We start from the raw sequence: 22,764 nt of genomic DNA on the forward strand, positions 1-22,764 counted from the left end.
TATCTGTATACTTCTGAGTATCCAGAGAGCTGACGATTGGTACACGTCAGTCGTCTGAGGTTTGTATTTTTCTACTGGACATTGTTAGGCATGATAGTGCACAGCTGGATACACTAGACCATTCGTTCTGGGAGTCAAGGCCATGCCAACAGAGAATGAGCAGGTCCAGGGCACCAGCTATTGTAGTGAAATCACCACTCTGCATTCTCCCACCACCCGCATGGACAGCCTTGCCGGCCATGCAACATGACAGATGTCCACCATTCCAGCTGTATCTCACTGCCAGCGTGGTCACTGAGGTGGTGACAGTCGTGGGACGCAGGGACACAGTCTGCTCCACTGTACTCCCTATAGCTTTTGCTCTTTGCACGTGGGTGAGTAATTCTGGGGAACTGAAGGGGCGTGACCATCTACATGAATCCGTGTGAGTCTATGAATTCACAGAGCGAATTCACATAGTGACTATGTGAATATAGTGAGTATATTCAATTGCAGAGTCAGATCATCGGAGCAAGTGACTGAATTTCCCTTCCTTCCCTTAAATATCAATAAGCTGTTACCCTGAGGAAAGAACCATAATTTCAATAGTAAATAATCCAAAAAGATGTCGGGTAGCCAATTAATTTCATCGGGATGAACTGAAAGTCATCTGGAGAATTCACGGGGCAAACTCCTTGTGTTTTCAAACTAACTCTTCTGAAAATTCACATTGGTAAAGCCATCATTTGTGATCATTTAAAACATAAAATCTGGAATGCTCTAAATCTGGAAAACGAATAAGTCATGCTCGTTGGCCACATAGAGAAGAGAGTGTCAAAACACGTCTCTCATTGTGCTAGTCTTCCGCTGTTGGTTTCACAGGACTGTCCAGAGAAATGTCCTTCTCCTGAGCCTGGTGTGTTGGGGGTCTTGAGACCCTAGTGCCTACAGCCCCAGGGTTGTAATATGGCGGCCAGCTTCCTGTGGGTCAGGAGCCATTGGTTCACCAGACCAAACAGCCATTCTTCAGGTGCATTCTGTTGGCCCTTAGGTGTCTGCCGTAGTAAAGGGGTCTATTCAGAAAAATGACCACTCGGGTGTTTGTTTCATTCTGTTGGCGCTGTGGTTTCATGGCTACTCAGAAGGCTCAGCTCTTACTTCCCACTGTCTCACTTGTTTGTGGTCTGAGGCAAGCCATTTACATCCTCCCTACTGTTTCCTCACCCAAACAATGGGTATTGCTTGTGGAAAAACTCCAACACGATAAAGTACCTGACAGCCTTTGTCCAGAGGGGGGCATGCTAATGTTCTATATTCATGTCGCCTGAATCATGCCCCATTTGCTCATCTCAAAGGTTTTTATTATTATTATTATTATTATTATTATTTTTTTTTTTTTTACCCTCATGATGCTTACTTAACCACACTTACCAGAATGTTTTTCAATCTTGAGCTGCTGGAAGAAGCAGAATTCACAGAACCACATGATTTCTCTGATAAAATCTCTGCCTCCTGGAGAAATTTTGGAATGACAGCTCCGACTTCCTTTACTCATGAGGTGTGCACTCCAGGAACCCCTGAGAAACAGCGAAGCGAAAGATCCTGTCCAGGTCTTCTCTTCTTTAAAATGTGCCCCGATCTCTTCCCCACACACTGATCCTTCCCTTCCGTCTGTCCCTCTAGTGCCTGTGGTAATTTTTGACTCCACTGGTTGAAAAGCTCCCCGGAGGCGCGGTCTGTATATTGAGTCTTTCAGTCACGCTCAATGGCCAGTATGTTGCTGGGTATGGAGCACTTAAAAATGTGTTGAAATAATGAAACGATAAAGACAGGGGAGGAAGCTTGACTCTAACAAGAGAGAAGAGAGGGTGTGTGTATTGTCAGCGTGGGGGGCAATTGTAGGTAAGAGCTAAAAATGCCTGGAATCCACAAAATGGAAAACCTGTGTGTGTATTTAAAGATGGGTGATGATTGCCCATCAAGATCCTGGATGTATTATGCTGTCGCAAAGCTAAAAAAAGAGCTCCTGATTGAAGAAGCATCATTTAAATTTCAATTCAAACAGCACTTGGGCAGTGTACCTCAACAGGAAGGGATGCTGCTAACCCAAATATGGGCTCTTCTACCCGTATATTGTCAGAGCACAGGAGGCGCATGGGAAGGACGAGGAACCGTCTTACGACTGCTGTGTTGCAAGGTCAGCGTTCCTCCCGCTCGTGCCTCATTTTTCTCACGGCAGGTGCCGCGCTCTCCCAGAACCCCGGCCTGGTGACGCTGGTTCCTGATGGCTCAGCACAAAACCCTGTTCGTGTATGACTGCCAATCTAAGAGCACCTCCCCCCTCAATTCTCTGTAGGGAACTACGGTAGGAAGGTCTTGAGTTAATGTGTGCTGGGGAGCATTTCTTACTTCCGGAGACACGTTGTGCCGCTTTGCCAGGCGATGGCTATCTTCATGGCCCGACCCGTGTCCCTTATCGTCATCTCCAGGTTTGTAACATTGGCAAGTGTCGCAGGGGCAGCCCACAGACTTTGCTCTTTTCGTGCCATATGCTCCTGTGGGGCGTAAGCTAAAAAGTGCAACCACTCACTGCCAGCCCCCCTCCAGCTTCTCCAGACGAGCCAAAAACTTCCCACCCAGATGGTGCCATTTTACTCAAAATACTCGCAAATTTTTGTAAAGCAGTGTGGAGGAAATGGAACATAATTTCATATCTTCTCATAGTAAGAAAGCTTACTCCACACACACCCCCCCCCCCCGCCCCGCCCAGGGACATCTGATTGAAAGGACTAACTACTCTCTCCATTTGATGAAATACAAACAATCCCCGAGTCCTCAACCAGACCGCCTTTGACCACGAGGGTCTTATCGCGCTGTCCCAGGATCCAGTCGGGTAACGTGCCTGAAGGACCGTCAGCAAATCCTCGTTGAACTCGTGGTTTATTCACTACTCAGAATTATACCTGTCAGTTATCCCTTTCGGTGTGGTAAATGAGATCATGACCTGAGCCGAAGTCAAGAGTCCTACAGCTCAACCAGCTGAGCCACCCAGGCGCCCCTTGCAATACCTTTTACAACCATAGGACCTTGAGAAATGCACGGAAGTCTGGTGGTGATTCTCAGTGGCCTCAGCTGTAGAATAGGGTTACTGATGCCTGCCACGTGGAGCTGGGGTGAGGACTGAGTGGGGTGCATCTGTGGGACGTACAGCAGAGTCTGATGCAGGGAGTGTTTGAAATAAGTGGGTATCGAGACTGTCATCGTTAACATGAACCAGTTGGAAACCAGAGTGATGCGGTGACACCAGGATGCTGGCAGATACGGGGTTGTCCATGGCAGGAGGGCACAGGACCATCTCTAGGTCTCTGGTAGGTGTCACCCCCGGGGGTGACAGTGGTAGCTCCCACGTGAATGGTCTGAGAAAAGCTTGTTTCTCAGGGAGCAAGGACGTTTGCTTCGACGAGTCTCGTTAAAATTTTGTGTAATTTGTAGACATTTCTGTTATAGGTGCTCATCTCTCTTCTTCTGAGATCTGATGACCAGATCTGAATTCTTTAGAAGCTCAAGGCTTAAGCAGTTTCATACATTTACTTGTTGAAAGTCTTTTTGGAAGGCTTAAGAGCAAATCACTCATCATTTTGTGATTGCTTAAAGGTGCACATTGTATTTTATGTGTCAACTTTTTGTTACATTCTAGGTAGTTAGCATATAGTATACTGTTAGTTTCAGGAGCAGCATTTAGTGATGCATCGCTTATGTGCATCACTCATTGCTCATCACAACAAGTCCCCTCTTTAATACCCACCACCCATCTAGCCCAACCCCCACCCACCTCGCCTCCAGCAGCCCTCAGTTTGTTCTCTATAGTTACGAGTCTCTTATGGTTTGCCCCCCTCTCATTTTTTTCCTCCGCCTGTATTCATCTGTTTTGTTTCTTAAATTCCACATATGAGTGGAATCATATGGCATCTGTCTTTCTCTGACTTATCTCACTTAGCATAATGCATTCTGGTTCCATCCATGTCAGTGCAAATGGCAGGGTTTGTTCTTTTTGATGGCTGAGTAATATTCCATTGTGTCTTCCACTTCTTTATCCACTCATCAGTCAGTGGACATTTGGGCCCTTTCCATAATTTGGCGGTTACTGATAAGGACATGTTACATTTTTATCATAACTCCTTTTTCATTCCATTCATCCTCTTCCAGCGTATAAGGTCGCAGGCATCATTTTTACTATTATCTTTTGTGTTCAAGCTAAACCATGGCTCTGACGAAAAACTAGGTTCCTCTCTTCTGGTCGTAACTGATGGCTTCCACATACGTAAAAGAGGGAGAGGAGGTGAAGACCATGGAGTAAATCAGACATATTCTCCGGAGCAGGGGCAGTCCGTAGTTATCTCAGGAGCTCTTTAAGATAAGCATTATATTTCTCATTTTAGAGTTGAGAATCCAAAGCCCAGTTTTTAGTGACATGTCCAAAATCTAACAGTTGGAGGGAAACATAAGGACCAGAACCCAGGTCGACCCAACTGTGTAAGGCAGGGAACGTCCGTCTAACTTCATAAAGTAAGAGGAGAATATCAAGGTCACTAAATCCGAGAGCAGAAGTTAAAGGCACTGCCTGCTAAAATCTTTGTTAATATCAGGGATTTGTGGGGGAGAAAATGCAAAGAATAGGAGGTCGGCCTGTAAGACGCGCTTTTCAAACATAAAACCGCATCTTAAAGAAGACAGTATTTGAACAGATACTGTTTCCGTCTTGCTCCCTTGAAACATTTGCTCTGTCTCAACAAGTGGACCTTCCCTAGTTACCTGTGCCTTTATAAAGCCTAAGCCCTGAGCATTGGTCATACACATTTAATCACTTTCGAGAACTTACAGGCCACTTAGTAATATTTGAGTGAAACTGTAAAGGGAAAATATGACATATTTTAAAGTAAACTCCTCGTTCTCCAGATTAGAGCACCGCTTAGATGGCAGAGCATGAAAATGGAAACCAACCGCTCCTGACTCTGGCCGTCTTGACCATGCCTTCATCCAAGCACTGACAGGCCATTTCCTAGCAAGAAGAGGAGAGACCAGGGGAGGATTGGGGGGGGGGGGGCGATGAGAATGAAGTATGATCCTGTGTGTCACACATTTTGAGCGTTGAGAGACACCCTGGCAGTGATCAATAATAACCACTGATTTTGATTTTGTAGCCGAAGTAGTGGTTCTCCATAAGACACCTCCTTACAAATGCCCTTCAATGAAAGCCAAAGCCATAACGTTAAGAAAGTCCATGGGGCATGGCTGAATTACTTAACGATAAGGTCTGCAAATCGGAGGTGTGTGGAAAGTAATTAACATGGATTTCCCCTACGTATCTTAGCCTTTGGCCTCTGAAAACCTGCCGATAGCATTTGGAACATTTCCTGCCCCGTAGATCCCCGAGGGAGTGTTCTTCTCTACGTAAAACAATCCTTTTAATTCCGTTTCAGTTGAAAATGGAATTGTTCTAAACTTCACGTTATGATGGAAAGAATCATTTGGGCTTAAAGGCAGTCGTTCTTGACCTGCTTTGAAAATTACTGTCCCCTCAGTTGGAAGAGGAAGCAACTTAATGTGCTTTAAAAATCTCTCAAGATGAGAGTAAAGAAAAACTGAGTTATTTCTCACCTACTGTGCTAGATTACATTGAGTGCCATGATGTGTATAAAGAAGAACTCAGTCTGCTTTATGTACATAATGCATTTAAGACGAAAAAACTAGTGGCACACTGGCAAACAAAATCAACAGACTTAGTTATGTTTTAGCCATTAAGATGGAAAGTATTTTATTTATTTATTTATTTGTGTATTTATTTATTTATTTATGATTTAAATTTATTTATTTATGATTTAAATCCAAGTTAGTTAATATATAGTGTAATAATGATTTCAGGAATAGAATTTAGTGATTCCTCACTTACATATAACACTCAGTGCTCATCCCAAAATTGAATGTTATTTTCAAAGTGAAAACTGGAGGGAGGGTACTGTTGGTGGGAATGCACACTGGTGCAGCTCCTCTGGAAAACAGTGTGGAAGTTCCTCAAGAAACTAAAAATAGAACTACCCTACGATCCAGCAATTGCATAATTAAGTATCTACCCAAAGGATACAGAAATACAGATTTGAAGGAGTACATGTACCCCAATGTTTATAGCAACATTATCAACAGTAACCAAACTATGGAAAGAGCCCAAATGTCCATCGACTGATGAATGGATAAAGAAGATGTGGTATATGTGTGTGTGTGTGTGTGTGTGTGTACATATATATATGTATATATATATATATATATATACATATACACATATGTGTATGTATATACATATATATACATATATATACATGTATATGTATATACATATATATGTGTATATATACACATACATACATAAAATAGAATATATATAACTATATATAAATTTTTATTTATATTTATATAAAATAGAATATATATAATAGAATATATATATAAAATAGAATATATATATACATAATAGAATACTACTCAGCCATCAAAAAGAATGAAATCTTGCCATTTGCAGTGATGTGGTTGGAGCTAGAATGTATTATGCTAGACGAAATAAGTCAATCAGAGGAAGACAAACACCATATATTTCACTCATATGTGGAATTTAAGAGACAAAACATACATGGGGGAAAAAGGGAAGAGAAGGAAACAAACCACAAGAGACTCCTAATGATAGACAGCAAACTATGGGTTGACAGAGGGAGGTGGGTGGGAGATGGGCTAGATGGGTGAGGGGAGGGCACTTGGGATGAGCACTGGGTGTTGTATGTAAGTGATGAATCACTGAATTCTACAACTGAAACCAGTATTGTATTGTATGTTAACTAAAATTTAAATAAACTAAAATTAAATTTAAAAAAGAAGACCATTTTGGATTTTCAAGAGACATAATCACAATGACGGATTTCTCAAAATGACCCCGAGGAAAAGTTGAGTAAGTTTTATCTTTGTTTTATTCAGGGAAAGGGAAAAGATAAATTATGTAAAAAATGCTTAAGGCCAAGCAGCTCCAGGGTTAAAATGAATTGCCAGTCACAAAATAAAGACCTGTATTATACACAAGTCTGTCCAAAAGATCTATACGTGTATTCATCTATTTATGTATGCTATCCTTTGCCTTTTTTAAATTTAATTATATTTTGAACACAGCACGAGAATAAAAGCTAGGTAAAGTCAGAGACTTTTGCCCATTGTTTTCTACTACTCCTAATGTCTAGAACAGTCCTTTTGCATATTAGACACCTGGATTTGACCTGAAGATGAAGAGAAATGACCTTGTTTCTTGTCTTCTAGATACACAAAGATGAAGACAGCAACCAACATTTATATATTTAACCTGGCGTTGGCGGATGCTTTAGTTACTACGACCATGCCCTTCCAGAGCACCGTCTATCTGATGAATTCCTGGCCATTTGGGGACGTGCTGTGCAAGATTGTCATTTCCATTGACTACTATAACATGTTTACCAGCATATTCACCTTGACCATGATGAGTGTGGACCGATACATTGCTGTGTGCCACCCCGTCAAGGCTTTAGACTTTCGCACACCCATGAAAGCAAAGATCATCAACATCTGTATTTGGCTCTTATCGTCATCTGTCGGCATATCCGCGATAGTCCTTGGAGGGACCAAAGTCAGGGAAGGTAAGGACCATCATTGTCACCTCATTTGCAAAAACCTTACTTCTAATGATGTAAACTCCTAATGTGCAAGTGAGTAGGACACACAGCTAGGGGAAAAACCAAAAGCCAGTGGAAATACTATGCCTAAATCCACGGAAGATGAGAAACACAACCATTTGTGCTGTCCGTATCTACACATAGGAGAGGATAAAGACATTACCCAGATACAGATGCCCAGCCTATCTGCTATTCTGGAAGTGCTTATCAGAATCTGGAGGAGTGGGGATGAAACAGGGAACCACAGGCATGTGGATTTTTAGAATACAATTACATTGCATCCTGGCGATTCTAAGATACACCTAGTCACTCCTCTTCTTTCTCCCCAAAAGAGGACCCTTAATCATTAGACATCTATGCTGGACCTTTACTCTTTTTCTTTAGGCGTTAATCTTCGCATCCCTATCATAATAGCTTCATCTGGCTGTAAGCCATTCAAAATCGGGTTCACAGATGGAGGATAGCACACATCAGCAAAACTTGGATTTTGGACATTTTAGTTCTCACCCAATGCAAACAGGATACTTGATGTTTCTCCAGTATTTCTAAGATGGTGGTTCTAACGCCTGGGTACCTTAGAAAATACAGTTGATCCTTGAACCATGTTGGGGGGGCATCAGCCCCATGCAGTTAAAAATCTATGTCTGACTTTTGATTCCCCAAAACTTAACTACTACTAATAGTCTACTATTGACCCAGAAGCCTTACTGATAACATAAATAGTCAACTAACATGTTTTGTATTTGTTCCTATGCTATATTCTTAGGATGAAGTAAGCTAGAGAGAAGAAGATGTTATTAAGAAAATCATAAGGTGGAGAAAATACAATTATAGTACTGTACTGTATTTGGAAAAAAAGAAACCTATGTATGAGTGCACCTGTGCAGTTCGAACCCGTGTTGTTCAAGGGTCATCTGAACTAATGCCCGGGTCTCACCTCTGGAGGGTCTCTGGGTTAATTGACCCGAGGTACCGTCTGGGGGTCCAGATTTTTTAGATGGCCCCAGATGACTCTGACCTGTAGCCTGGGTGACAATTGCTGCTGGGGAAGTTTTGCTTAGAGATTCCTTGGGAAGAAGGGAGCAGAACCACCACCTTGGACTTTATAAATGCTATTTACTGCTGTACCAGTTCTCTGAATGGTCTAGTTTATTAGGGAGGCTCATGATACCTGGGGATACAGATAGTTGAATACGTGTAGCGGGGGCTTGCCAGATCAAAGAAAGGGCAGGTGCTAAAATCATAGCTTACGTGGCATAGTCCACATTAAAAAAATTTTTTTTGAATGTTTATTTTTTGAGAGACAGAGAGAGAAAGAGCGTGAGTGGGGGAGGGGCAGAGAGAGAGAGAGAGAGAGAGAGAGAGAGGGAGACACAGAATCCAAAGCAGGTTCCAGGCTCTGAGCTGTCAGCACAGAGCCTGTCGTGGGGCTCGAACTCACGAACTGTGAGATCATGACCTGAGCCGAAGTCAGACATTCAACTGACTGAGCCCCCCAGGCGCCCCTGGCACAGTCCACTTTTTTGATGAAATGCAGTCTTTTCCCTCTTAAACAATAAAATGAATTTCCAACTTCGCCATGGTGGATGTTAAGCTATAATACTTGGGTGAATTTTAAGACCTGTCAAACTTCATCAGAGAAGCATTTTAAAATACGATTAATTACACACAGGGTTTTGTTTCTTCCTGCATACAACAAATGGAAATAAAGTTGCAAGAAACCGTTCTGAGCCTAGGGTGTTGATACTTAATAATTGGATTCAAGAAGAGAGGCCATGTAGACACCACCAGGACTAGAAGAATGGGCTAGATAGTCAAAGAAGATGGTGATTTTCCCCATGGTAAATAAAGAACTGATTTTGATATTTCATGACATGCTTGCAGACTTAACCACTACACTCCTCTAATCACTGTCAGAAAATGACGTCCTAGAAGCAACGGATTTCAGTTTGGCTTTTGAAAGAGAAAAATGAAGGTAGATGTAGGTTTTCCAGGAAGGAGCTGCTGTGGATGAATGTGTGCAGATCTGGTGGAAGAAGGGATCAACCAGTGTTGGGAGAAGGTTAATTTGTGCAGGAAACAGAGGAGAACTAGGGAGAAATAGAGGAGAAATAGAGGAGAAAATGGGAGAAAATTAAAGTAGTCTCGTCGGAGGGCTCTGTTCTTTCTTCGTTTCTTTTATTTTCTAAAGCAGGTTTTTATGTGATGAAAGATTGTCTCTGGACTCATTTCGGAGTGCTGGATGACACTCCATGTCCGGACTCTTGGATCATGAAGAGGACTGTTTTACACAATCTCTATGCCCTGAATTAGAGCTGAATGGCATTGGTAGTTTATAGTGTTGTGTTTGCGGACAATGCTCACGAAAGGAAATCAGGCGTCAATTTCACGAGCCCAGGCTCATCTGGACAAGAAATCTCAGCTAATGTTCTGGGTTTCTTCCTGGCTTCTTTTTGGTTAAGAGCACAGATTCTGAAAGCAAATAGCCTGGAATCGAATCCTGATTTCCCCATTTATGGACAGTATCACTTTGGAGACATTACTCAGACTTCTGTACCTCAATGTCCTCATTTGCAAAATAGGGGTAGATAACAGTGTCTCCCTCCTAGAGTGTTTTCCAGATCCATCGAGTCCGTGCATGGAAAGCTGGAAAGCTGGAAAGCAGTGCGTGTGTCTGGGAAGCACTTGATCAATGTTCGCTAGCATCTGACCTGACGTAATGATTTTAACAGGTCCTGCCTTCCTGCTATGTTACCAACATCCGACAGGGTATTCATTCAATATCGAAGGCTCTTGTGTACAGCAAAATTTTCACTTTCTGGACATAAGATGTTAAATATAACATTTTACATAGTATACATGTGCACACCATGTCTTTTGGGAATCATAGTCTGCCTATTATAACGACTAAATAACGAAGTTGTTGTAATGGCTACAAGCAGAAACAAAAATATTCTTAACAAACACCACAAAAGCTTTAGTTTAGATACTAGAACTAACTCTATAATTACGACAGCCTGGAGACGTTGGAACCCATACCAAAAAAGAAAGCCGCGACCCTCTAATATAAATATAAAAGCAGAAGAAAGACTATTTTGTAGAAAAATCACTTTATTACGGTTGACGTGCAAAAAGCTGTACATATTTAATGTAAACAACCCAGTGCATTTGGAGATAGCTATATACCTGTGAAACCGTTATCCCCTCAAGACGGCAGACCTTTGCCACCTCCCGAAGTTTCTTCTTGCCTTGTTTATTAGGTTTCTTGTGTGATAAGAAAATTTAACCTAAGGTCTCCACCCTCCTAGCAAATGTCAGGTATGTAGTTCAACATTGTCAGTTACAGAACCTGGGCTACATAGTAGATTCCCAGAACTTACTTACTTGCATGACTGAAACTTTGTACCCTTCCTTTGACTTATTGTCTCCCCTGTTCCTCCTGCCCCAAGCTCTTGGAAAGCACAATTCTTGTCTCTGCTTCTGTGAATTTGATTATTTTAGATTCCATATATAAGGGAGAGCATATAGGATTTGTATTTCTTTGTCTGGCTTATTTCACTTAGCACAATGTATATCAGGTCTATCCATGTCGCCACGATTGGCAAGATTTCTTTCTTTTAAAAGACTGAATAATATTCTGGTGTGTGTGTGTGTGTGTGTGTGTGTGTGTGTGTGTGTGTGTGTGTGTCACCAGTTTGCATTCCCACCAACAGGATCCCTTTTCCGCACATCTTTGCTGACACATGTTTTTTTTGTTTTTGTTTTTTAATAATAGCCACCCTAACAGGTTTGAGGTGATTTTGATTTGCATTTCCCTGTTGATTAGTGGTGTTGAGCACCTTTTTATATACCTGTGGGCAATTTGTATGTCTTTTTTGGGGGAGACGTCTATTCAGGTTCTTTGCCCATTTTTAAATCAGATTATTTGCTTTTCCACTATTGAGTTGTATGATCTCCTATATATTTTAGGTATTAGCCCCTTATCAGATACATGATTTGCAGATATTTTCTTCCATTCCACAGGCTGCCTTTTCAATTTGTTGATTGTGTCCTTGGCTGTGCAGAAGAGGGTTTTTTTTTTTCTTCTTTTTTTCTAGGTTGGATTAGTTTGATGCAATCTTGCTTGTTGATTTTTGGTTCTGTTACTTGTGCTTTGGCGTCACATCCAAAAAAAATCATTGCCAAGACCACTATCAAGAAGCTTTTCTCCTACGTTTTTTGTAAAAGTTTTATGGTCTTACTTACAGTTAAGTCTTTAATCCACTTTGAGTTGATTTTTGTGTATGGTATAAGGCCCCAAATGCATTCTTTTGCACGTGGATACCCCATTTTCCCAGCACCATTTATTGAAGAGCCCATTCTTTCCCCATTTTCTATTTTTGGCACCCTTATTGGAAGATTACTTGACTGTATAGGCGTGGGTTTATTTCGGGGCTCTCTAATCCATTCCATTGGAATATGTGTTTGTTTTTTATGCCAGTACCAGACTATTTTGATTACTATGGCTTTGTAATGTAATTCATAATCAGGCAGCGTGATACCTCCAGCTTTGTTCTTGCTCAAGATTGCTTTGACTCGGGGTGCCTGGGTGGCGCAGTCAGTTAAGCGTCCGACTTCAGCCAGGTCACGATCTCGCGGTCCGTGAGTTCGAGCCCCGCGTCGGGCTCTGGGCTGATGGCTCAGAGCCTGGAGCCTGTTTCCGATTCTGTGTCTCCCTCTCTCTCTGCCCCTCCCCCGTTCATGCTCTGTCTCTCTCTGTCCCAAAAATAAATAAACGTTGAAGAAAAAAATTTAAAAAAAAAAGATTGCTTTGACTATTCGGGGTCCTTTGTAGTTCTGTAGGCATTTGAGGATTATTTTGGCTAAGGCTATGAAAAATGTCATTGGGTTTTGATAAAGGTTGCACTGAATTCATAGATTGTTTTGTGTAGTGTAGACATTTTAACAGTGTTAGTTCTTCCGATTCACGCACATAGGATATCTTTGCATTTATGTGTGTCTTCAATTTCTTTCATCAGTGTTTTACAGTAATCAGTGTACAGATCTTTTAGGCTTATTCACAAATTGATTTGTGAGTACTTTATTCTTTTTTGATGGTAACGTAAATGGGATTGTTGTATTTACTTTTCAGATAGCTTATTGTTAGTGTATAGAAATGCAACTGATTTTTGTCGTATGTTGATTTTTGAATTCTGCAACTTTACCGAAAGTGGTTTAGTCGAGTCTTTAGGGTTTTCTCCACGTAAGATTGTGTCCTCCCCAAACAATTTTACTTCTTTCTTTCTGATTTGGATGCCTTTTATTTCTTTTCTTGCCTAAATGCCCTGGCTAGGACTGTCAATACTATGTTGAATAAAAGTGGTGAGAGTGAGCGTCTTTGCCTTGTTCCTGATCTTACAGGAAAAGCGTTCAAATCCTTCACCATTGAATTTGATGTTAGCTGTGGGCTCGCCATACACGGTCTTTATTATGTTGAGCTACGTTCCTTCCATACTTAATATGTGGAGAGTTTTAATCATGAATGGATGTTGAATTTCTGTCAGATATTTTTCTGCATCTATCGACATGACCGTGATTTTTATCTATCATTCTATTGATGTGATGTCACATTGTTGGATTTGGGGAATCCTCACATGGATAAATCCTGCTTCCATCGCAGGCATAAATCCTGATATTGGCATATGATTTTTTTCATGTGCTGTTGAATTTGGTTTGCTAGTGTTTTATAGGATGTTTGCATTTCTGTTCATCAGAGATATTATGGTGTCTTTGTCTGTGGTGTCCTTGTCTGCCTTTGGTATCAGGTTCATGGTGGCCTTGTAAAATGAGTTTGGAAAGTGGGCCCTCCTCTTCAACTTCTGAAAGAGTTTGAAATGGATTCGCATCCTTTTTAAAAAAATTTTTTAATGTTTACTTATTTTTGAGAGAGAGAGAGAGAGAGAGAGAGACAGAGAGAGAGACAGAGTGTGAGTGGAGGAGGGGCAGAGAGAGGGAGACACAGAATCCAAAGACAGGCTCCAGGCCCTGAGCTGTCAGCATGGTGCCCGACACAGGGCTGGAACTCATGAACCGTGAGATCATGACCTGAGCTGAGGTCAGATACCTAACCGACTGAGCCACCCAGGAGCCCTTGGATCGGTACCCTTTTTAAATGCTTGGTAGAACTTAACCAGCGAAACCACCTGGCGCTTGGCTTTTGTTAGGAGGTTTTTTGATGTAGTCTCTATCTACTTGTTATTGATCTGTCAGACTTTCTATTTCTTTATGATTCAGCCTGGTAGGTTGTATGTTTCTAGAAATGTATCCATTTCTTCTAGATTCTCCAATTTGTTGACATGTAATCGTTCATAGTGGTCTCTTATGATCCCTTGTATTTCTGTGTTACCAGTTATAATGTCTTTCCTTTCGCCTAGTCTTCTGTCTCTTTCTGAGTCGAACTAAGGGTTTGATTTTGTTTATCTTTTCGAAAAGATTTTGTTTGTCGTTTTCTGTTTGTTGTCTGTTTCTATGTATGGTCTTTTGTTTTCCTGGTCTCTGTTGCATTTGTTTCTGCTTTTTTTCTTCATTATTTCCTTCCTTCCACCAACTTTGGGCTTTGTCTGTTCTTCTTTTTCTAGTTCCTTAATACATAAAGGTAGGTTATTTATTTGAGATCTTTCTTTTTTCTTCACGCGAGGTGGTTATCACTGTGCACTTTCCCCTAAGAGCTGCCTCTGCCACCATCCCCTAGTTTGGGTATGTTGTATTTGCATTGCCATTCATCTCGAGCATTTTGTATTTTACTTTGACTTTTTCTTTGACCCATTGGTGGTTCAGGAGTGTTATTTAGTTTCTACATATTTGTTAATTTTCCAGCTTTCCTCCCATTTGATTTCTATTTTGACACGGTCCGCAAAGACACTTAATATGATTTCAGTCCTCTTAAATTTGTGAAGACTTGCTTTGCGGCATAATGTGTGATCGATACTGGAGAATATTTCATGTGCATTAATATTTAAATATTTACATATTTAATATTTTAACAATTAAATATTAATATCAATTAATATTAATTAAATATTAATGTATTAAACATATTAATATTATAATTACATATTAATAATAATTAAATGTTTAATATTTTAATGTGTATTCTGTTGCTCTTGAATGTTTTGTATGTGTCTGTTAAGTCCATTTTATTTATAGTGCTGTTCAAGTCTGCTGTTTCCTTCTTGATTTTATATCTGGAGGATCTGTCTATTGTTGAAAGCGGGATATAGAAGTCTCCTATTATTACTATCTATGTCTCCCTTTAGTTCTCTTAATAGATGGTAGATATATTTAGGTCCTCCAGTGTCGGGTGCGTAAATACTTACAATGATTGCATCCGCTTTGGTGACTTGGCCCTTGTATCATTATATAGTGATTTCCTTTGCCTCTCAAGACAGTTTCTAAGTTGAAGTCAGTTTTGTCTGCTGTAAATACAGCTGCTTCTGCTCTCTTTTGGTTTCCATTTGCATGGAATATACTTTTGTATCCTTCACTTTTGGCCTGTGTGCATCACGAAGGCTAAAGATGCATTCTTTTCCCCAAAAGAGAACAGTTTGTAAAAATGGGGCCCTTGGACTTGAATTTCCTTGTTGATTGCCTCCGTGTTCTCCTTTCTCTTTGTTGGGATAAACTTAAATTCATTGACATTTCCGGAGGATGTTTCTGACTCTATCACTGGATGTTTCCCAAAGTCTTGTAAAAGCAGCTGTAGTTGACTATTTCACCCATTTGGCAAATATTTATTGAGCCCCTACTACGTGCAAGATCATTTGTTCAAGAGGAAGCTGATACTCACAGTTAGAAGATGTATCCAAATTAAATATCAGCTCTTATGCTGCCTGACTTGTCTTAGCAGATTGCTTTTCCATAATAACTACTGTAATCAGCCCCTATTTTCGAGGGTTTCCACGTGATATTCATTTATTCACTTATTTAACAATTTTTACTGCTTCAGCCCCTTATGTTCTTTAAAAAAATTTTTTTTGTTTATTTGTTATTGAGAGACAGAGAGAGACAGAACATGAGCAGGGGAGGGGCAGAGAGAGAGGGAGACACAGAGTCCGAAGCAGCTCCAGGCTCTGAGCGGTCAGCACAGAGCCCGACGCAGGGATCGAACTCCCAAACCGCGAGATCATGACCCGAGCCCAAGTCGGTCACTTAACCGGCTGAGCCACTGCGGCACCCCTCACTTTATGTTCTTATTTAACAATTTGTATTCCTTCAGCATCTTGTGGTTCTCACCACCCTATCTAGCAGGGATTAAATATTGAATAAAATACGCTGGGTATCTACCCTAAAGTAGTTTGCATTCTGGATGGAGAGAAAAACATCAGGAAAGGTAACATATTATTTATTACAGGAGGGCTTCTGTCTGGCTTCTGTCATTATATGATGATTAAAAATAGGGTGAGTATAATATGTAAACAGAATATAGATTGCAAGGGAGAGGACTGTGGCCTCTGTATAAATGTCTTTGATGTGACATTTAAACTGAGGCCGACCTCAAGAAAGAGACAATCTTGGAATACACAAAAACTAAGCATGGAAAAAATAAAACAAAAAATTAGACACGTTCCCTACCTTTGAGGAGGCTAGACTCAATAGGCAAATCACCTGCAATGTGTCACCTGTCAAAAGGTGTTTAACAAATACTTTTTTCAGTGATAATAGGGATGATTTTAAAAAATGATTTTAACTGTTAGTATTCCCATAAACGCTAAAAGCAAAAATTAAAAGAGATGCTTATTTTTTTCTAATAGTCTTCATAGTAATAGTGGTTTAAACAATGACTTTTTTAGAGAATCAAAAATCCTAAGTTATTCTGGAAGTTTGCATTTACCAACGAAAGGTTTGATCTGGCATCTAGTTGATGAAAGACATATTTCTAAGAAAGTCATCTTTATTAATTGGCCAAAATAACTACATTCTTTGTATTTTAAAATATGTCTAATTGAAATTCTAAGACGATACCTTTTGTTTTTCCTAAGGGATATTTGATTAAGATCACATCCAAACGTTTTAGAAAACATAAATAGAACTGTTTCACCTCTCTAAAAATATTCTTTTGCCATTTTTGACGTAGAGATGCCCAATGTGGGAAGAAAATATTATCATTATGAAAATTACACTCTTACTGCTAATGATTACTTACCGGTAAGGAAGGATCAAGGCAAAGAGGTTTGCCTGCTCTCTGCTCAACGACTGCTCAGACGGAAGAGGACAAAATGTGGACTCACTGATGCTTGGGGAGAAAGGGAGCCCCTGAGGGGTGAGCAGGCCCCCCGCGGAAGCATCATCAAAGGGCTTATCCTGGGTCTCCATTCTTTCTGGTCTCCGCTCTTTCCAATCGTAAGGCCATTCCAAAGAGAATGCTGTGCAGCCACGAGAAGCAGAGCAAATAATTCCATTTTCCAAGTGGCCATCTGAAATATTTGTTTTATCTGTTACATAGTCAATGTTAGTAAAACGAAAAATGTTTCTTGCTTACAAATTTTCTTGATGACGGTGTTCATGAGGTTTTCTTCTTCCTTCTTCTCCCCTTCCATCTTCTGTTTTCTTTTTCTTTTCTTCCTCCTTCTCTTTCTTTTCCAAAAGTTTACTCATGTTTCAACAATGCCCTGAATCAATTGATTCCGTTAAGTCACAATTCCTGGTTCGTATTTGGACACGTTTTTTTTTTTTTATAAATTTTTACTGACACACATAATGATTTCTTATAAATCACTTGATGCTTTCAGACAAGTTGACTTTTGCTAAATTGAATGGCTAGACTCGAAATATTTCATCACTTATTACAAATAGATACTAGCTTTTATTGCCAGAGCCATGGGTCTGGGAGAATTATTAATAAATGGAAATACAAGTAAAGACTTATGCTATAAATGATCAATTTAGCTCTTCTGAAAGTCGTCCACATTAAACTGGGCTCCACAACTGCATAATTCCTATTGCGAGCTTGTCTCCTTTATTCCATACTATTGTGAGGTCACCAATAAATGGCTTCATTGTAATAAGCACAAAGATAAGGTAGTTTTCATATATAGCATTCATTCCCAATTTGGTGATCTGCTTCAGGTAATATCATCTCACCGTAATTGTACCTTTGCACCCAAATGTATTGAAACTCACTTTGAAATTTTTTTAATGTTTATTTAGTTTTGAAGGAGAGAGAGAGAGGTGGGGGGGGGGGGACAGAGCATGAGCAGGGGAGGGGCAAGGAGAGAGGGAGACAGAATCGGAAGCAGGCTCCAGGCTCTGAGCTGTCAGCCCAGAGCCTGTGGGGCTCGAACTCACAGTCTGTGAGATCGTGACCTGAGCGAAGTCGGACGCCCAACCGACTGAGCCACCCAGCCGCCCCTGACACTCACTTTTAGAATACTCTGCAGCCACGGTCATAAGAAAAGACGTTCTTCTGGTGCTTATGTTTGTTTTGTTCGCCTTGTCCAGACGTGGATGTCATCGAGTGCTCCTTGCAGTTCCCGGATGACGAGTACTCCTGGTGGGACCTCTTCATGAAGATCTGTGTCTTCGTCTTCGCCTTCGTGATCCCTGTCCTCATTATCATCATCTGCTACACCCTGATGATCCTGCGCTTGAAGAGCGTCCGTCTCCTCTCTGGCTCCCGAGAGAAAGATCGTAACCTCCGTCGGATCACCAGGCTGGTCCTGGTGGTGGTGGCGGTCTTTATCATCTGTTGGACCCCCATTCACATCTTCATCCTTGTGGAGGCCCTGGGGAATGCCTCTCACAGCACCGCTGCCCTCTCTAGCTATTACTTCTGCATCGCCTTGGGTTATACCAATAGCAGCCTGAACCCCATTCTCTATGCGTTTCTGGATGAAAACTTCAAGCGGTGTTTTAGGGACTTCTGCTTTCCAGTTAACATGAGGACGGAGCGACAGAGCACCAGTAGAGTCCGCAACGCCGTTCAGGATCCTGCTTACATGAGGGATGTTGATGGGACAAATAAACCAGTATGACTAGTCGTGGAGATGTCTTCCTACAGTTCTTCGGGAAGAGAAGAGTTTAATGATCTAGGGTTAACTCAGATCAGCACCGAAGTCTGAGATGGAAAGGTAGAATCTTTAACAAACTTTTAGAAGTCTCGTGGTCTGAAGTCCTACGATGCTGGCTGGGTTAGCGACCCAGGTCAGCGGAAGCATCGAGGCTGTCGGGATGGAGTGGAGAAGACTTGAGTAAGCAAATCCAGCCCCTTTCTAGGGCAGGGAAGCACGGCTGATTCTGAGTTCCTTTGATGGACAAAGAAATAGGCCTTTTCTGGTTACCTAAATTTAGTCCAGGCCCCACCTGCTGTGGCCTTCCCATGCAACGCGGTTCCAAAAGCTCTGTTGAAAAAAGACAGGGCAAGTCAACACCTTGGTTTCAGAGCTCAGTGGGCCTCCAATCCAGATGCTTGACGTTGACGACGACCACCTGAATACAAACAAGGACCGTTCCTAGGGCACGTGCCCCGCTCGCTTGATGCTTTGTGGACGCACTTCACATGGCTGTGCGGTGAGGATTCCCGCGGAGGCAGGGCTCAGACCCACACCTGAGGTGTCTGCTTACGTATAACAGGAAGTTACCTTGATACGTATGAAGTTACTGTCAACAGACCAAAGGTGGTTTCCAACCGAGTTTAGTTTCTTAGAAGCCACAGTCGGTTTTTCAGCATGCCATTCAGCTAAATAATTTCATGACAATGCGTGTCTTCAAATACCACCGAGAGTGTATATAGCTACACCTGTAAATAATAGTAGATACATGCAAGTACGAAATGGGCTTGCCTTCCAGCCAGCCACTCTCCCAAGGGCATACTAACACGAATCCCCTGAGTTAGTGAGAGCTGATGCTGAGACATTTGGGGACAACATAAGCTTCTTTCTGGGAGTTGGTCAGGTGCCGTCTTTTTCAGACCCGTGAGTGCCATTTAGTCCTTCAACGGTACTCACAACGCACGTATTAATCAATTATGAAATAGGGTACTCATTCCCCGGTTGTTGACTTGGCAGAATCTAATCTACATGCAACGTCTCTTCGTGAATATATAGCTGCTACCAAATTCTCTCTCTCCGGGGAGGGAGGGGGTTTTGCCCGTGTTAATCTTGGGCTAGGATCGTGTGGCCTTCAGCAGGAAGTAGAAACGTTCCAAAGCGTGGGCTGAACGAGGACGTGATGTCCCCCGTGGTGCTTGGACACAACCTTGCACTGTGTTCTGTGAAGAGTGTACCAGCTGAGGATAATGCCGTGGGCAGCACATTTAGGATAATTTGGCCAAAACTTCCAGATGACATAGTCTCCTTTCTTTCCCCCTGAAACTTACGATTTCAGAGGTAATGGCTTTTTCTGTAATTTGCCTGGGCAGAAGAAATGGATAAGTTAGAAATAACACCCAATCTCTTCTGTGTTCCTAGGGCAGCATCCCCTGGAATTTAGCGGGAAATCAAACGTATAGGCCTACGTGCTCATAGGCGCCATCACAGCTGTCATTTCCGTTCATGGTGTACTTTCTGTCTTGTGTATATACTCTCTCCTTTTGGAAACAAATCTTGCCCTGAGGGTTTTATATTATGGCTTCAGAATTTTACTACAATGATATTTGTGTATATTCCAGATTTCCATGGCATCTAATAGATGACGTAAGGCAGAAAGGCAAGGTTCCTAATGAACACGAAGTACTCCTTTGAGCGTTTCTTAAATTTCATTGATTTTCTCAGGTGGCTTTGTATTCCTATAACAAAATGTAGGTAGGAAGGGCCTAAATATTGATTGGCATTCGCCGTATGGTTAAAAATCGTGGCTATCATATGGGAGGGGTATTTATACAGAGAGTAGTTCCAGAAACAAACCCTACTGGTGTGAGAAATATAAAAATCTCTTTATGGAACACTAAGACCCGGGAGGGTTTCTTGAAGGATTCTTAAGTGGTACAAAAATATAATAGAGACACAATCATGGAATGAAATTACAGTAATGGGTTTTCTTTCAATTAGCACCCCGTGTGCCCTTATGGCATCTATGGCCATTATTGGACTCTGAATTTTAGCCAGATTATCCTGCTCGTTTTTATATCTAAGTTTGCAGCCCAAGAAGTAGCTCTAAGTGCCCATGAGGGCTGTACAAATTTCTCTATTATTGTGGGCACCAATTTCCTCAAACTGGAAGAGGGGAGAGAGTGGCTTGTCATTTTAGGGCACTACTTTAAAGGATGAAAAAGTGAGTCATATATATTAGGAAAAATACCACTTACACAAAAGTATTTACTTGTCAAAAGTGTGTATGTGTGCACACGTGTGCATGCATGTGTGAGGAATTACATGGGCATATGTGTCTTTGTGTGCATAAGTGTGTGCATGTGCTTGACGGTGTGTGCATGCATATGTGAAAGTGTGAGTATATCTCTGCATGCCTGCCTGTGTGTGTGCATGTATGTGAATGTGTATATATGTTTGTGTATGTGAGTGTGTGTGAGTATATGTGCTTGTGTATGCATGTGTGTTTGTGTGTATGTGTGTTTGTGTGCGTGCATGCATGTGAGTATATGTGTGTGTGATCATGTGTGCATGCGTGTGCACATGCGTGTGCGTGTGATAATGTATGTTTGTGTCCTGCTGTCCCATCACAGCAAGGCGGGCACGCTGTCTGCTGTGTCTCTTTGAGACCAGAATTGTGTGTATCTAATCTCGAGGTCAACTCTACATAAACTCCATCTTCCCACCCTGGTGACTTCTGGAAGTTCAAATCTAGTGAGGGGTCATAAAAAAAATAGAGAGGAATGAAACATCCATGCAGGATGCAGCAAGGAGGGTGAAAATGTAGAATTCTAACTGGAAGGAGACTGGAACCACCATTAATGTCTCAGAAATACTCCAGAATCTAAGGGCTCCCCTTTGCAAAGAACATAAGTCAAAACTCAAAGCATAATACTAAAAAAGAAGTAGTTTGGAAAGCTAGTTTTGAAAAACATGAGGGAATATTCACGTAAATCCTAAGAAGGTTGTTCCATTCTGTGATGAATTACCGAGAAATACAAGTTCTTAAGTCTGCAGACCCATTATGAGAAAATTTATAGATGTTTCATCTAGTATTGGGACATAATAAGATAAGTGGGCTGGAACAAAAGGAATACATTGGAGGGCGCCTGGGTGGCTCAGTCGGTGAAGCGTCTGATTCTTGACTTTGGCTCAGGTCATGATCTCACGATTTGTGGGTTTGAGCCCTGTGTTGGGCTCTGCTCTGACAGCAGGGAGCCTGCTTAGGATTGTCTCTCTCTCCTTCTGCCCTTCCCCTGCTTGTGCTTTCTCTGTCTCTCTCAAAATAAATACACTTTTAAAAAAAGGAATACACTGGCTTTAAATGAGATGTTTTTAAGGAAAAACTATGACAAGGCTGTATGTCCATCCAATGAGATTTCTTCTCTCAACAAGAGCTGTTGGGCAGATTCAGCATAAATATGAAAATCCCACCCCTGAAGGACATAAACCTGTTTGTCTTAAGGCCGTTTTCTTCTCTGAAACAAAAGCATACTCCTATATTCTTCAGTGTATATTATTTATATCTTGCAATTTTGGAAGGTGATAAGTATGCATTGTATATAAGATTGTGTGCCTTGTGGAAAAATAAAAATTGCACCTGCTCAAAACACAGTGGTCAATTACTGTGATATATCATTTATTCTTTAATGGCTTTGATGATGCTGTACTTCAGAACAATGTTAACTGTTTCTCAAAACTAAAAACAATCGCCTTGATTTTCCATCCATGATAATGTCGTGGATATTTAATGGAAAGGAACAGAATGTAAGAATCTAAACCGTGATCTTGAATTCCAAAACCTGCCAATCCCTCAGAATTCATGGCTTTCCACAGTAATGCTGTCAAGATTCCAGAATCAATGTCACACGTGGCCTTCCTCATGGAAAACCACTTTTTCATTATGGAAAATGTTCAGAATGAAACTGTCCCATCAATAAAAAAAAAAAAAAGAAATCAAACTCTCCTTCCTTGCTTCCAAA

General features: G+C 41.3%; 1 protein-coding gene across 1 annotated transcript in view; it reads left to right on the plus strand.

The window, feature by feature from the left end:
• Positions 1-21,254, plus strand: part of OPRK1 (opioid receptor kappa 1) — a 29,538-nt gene extending 8,284 nt beyond the window's left edge. The window contains exons 3-4 of the mRNA XM_027042858.2: positions 7,333-7,685; positions 18,198-21,254. Coding sequence (XP_026898659.1) covers positions 7,333-7,685; positions 18,198-18,730 — 886 coding nt within the window. The 3' untranslated portion in view covers positions 18,731-21,254. The remainder of the gene's footprint in view (positions 1-7,332; positions 7,686-18,197) is intronic.
• The last annotated feature ends 1,510 nt before the right edge of the window (positions 21,255-22,764 follow it).

This window comes from Acinonyx jubatus, chromosome F2 (assembly GCF_027475565.1).
Source record: "Acinonyx jubatus isolate Ajub_Pintada_27869175 chromosome F2, VMU_Ajub_asm_v1.0, whole genome shotgun sequence".
Lineage (NCBI taxonomy): Eukaryota > Metazoa > Chordata > Mammalia > Carnivora > Felidae > Acinonyx > Acinonyx jubatus.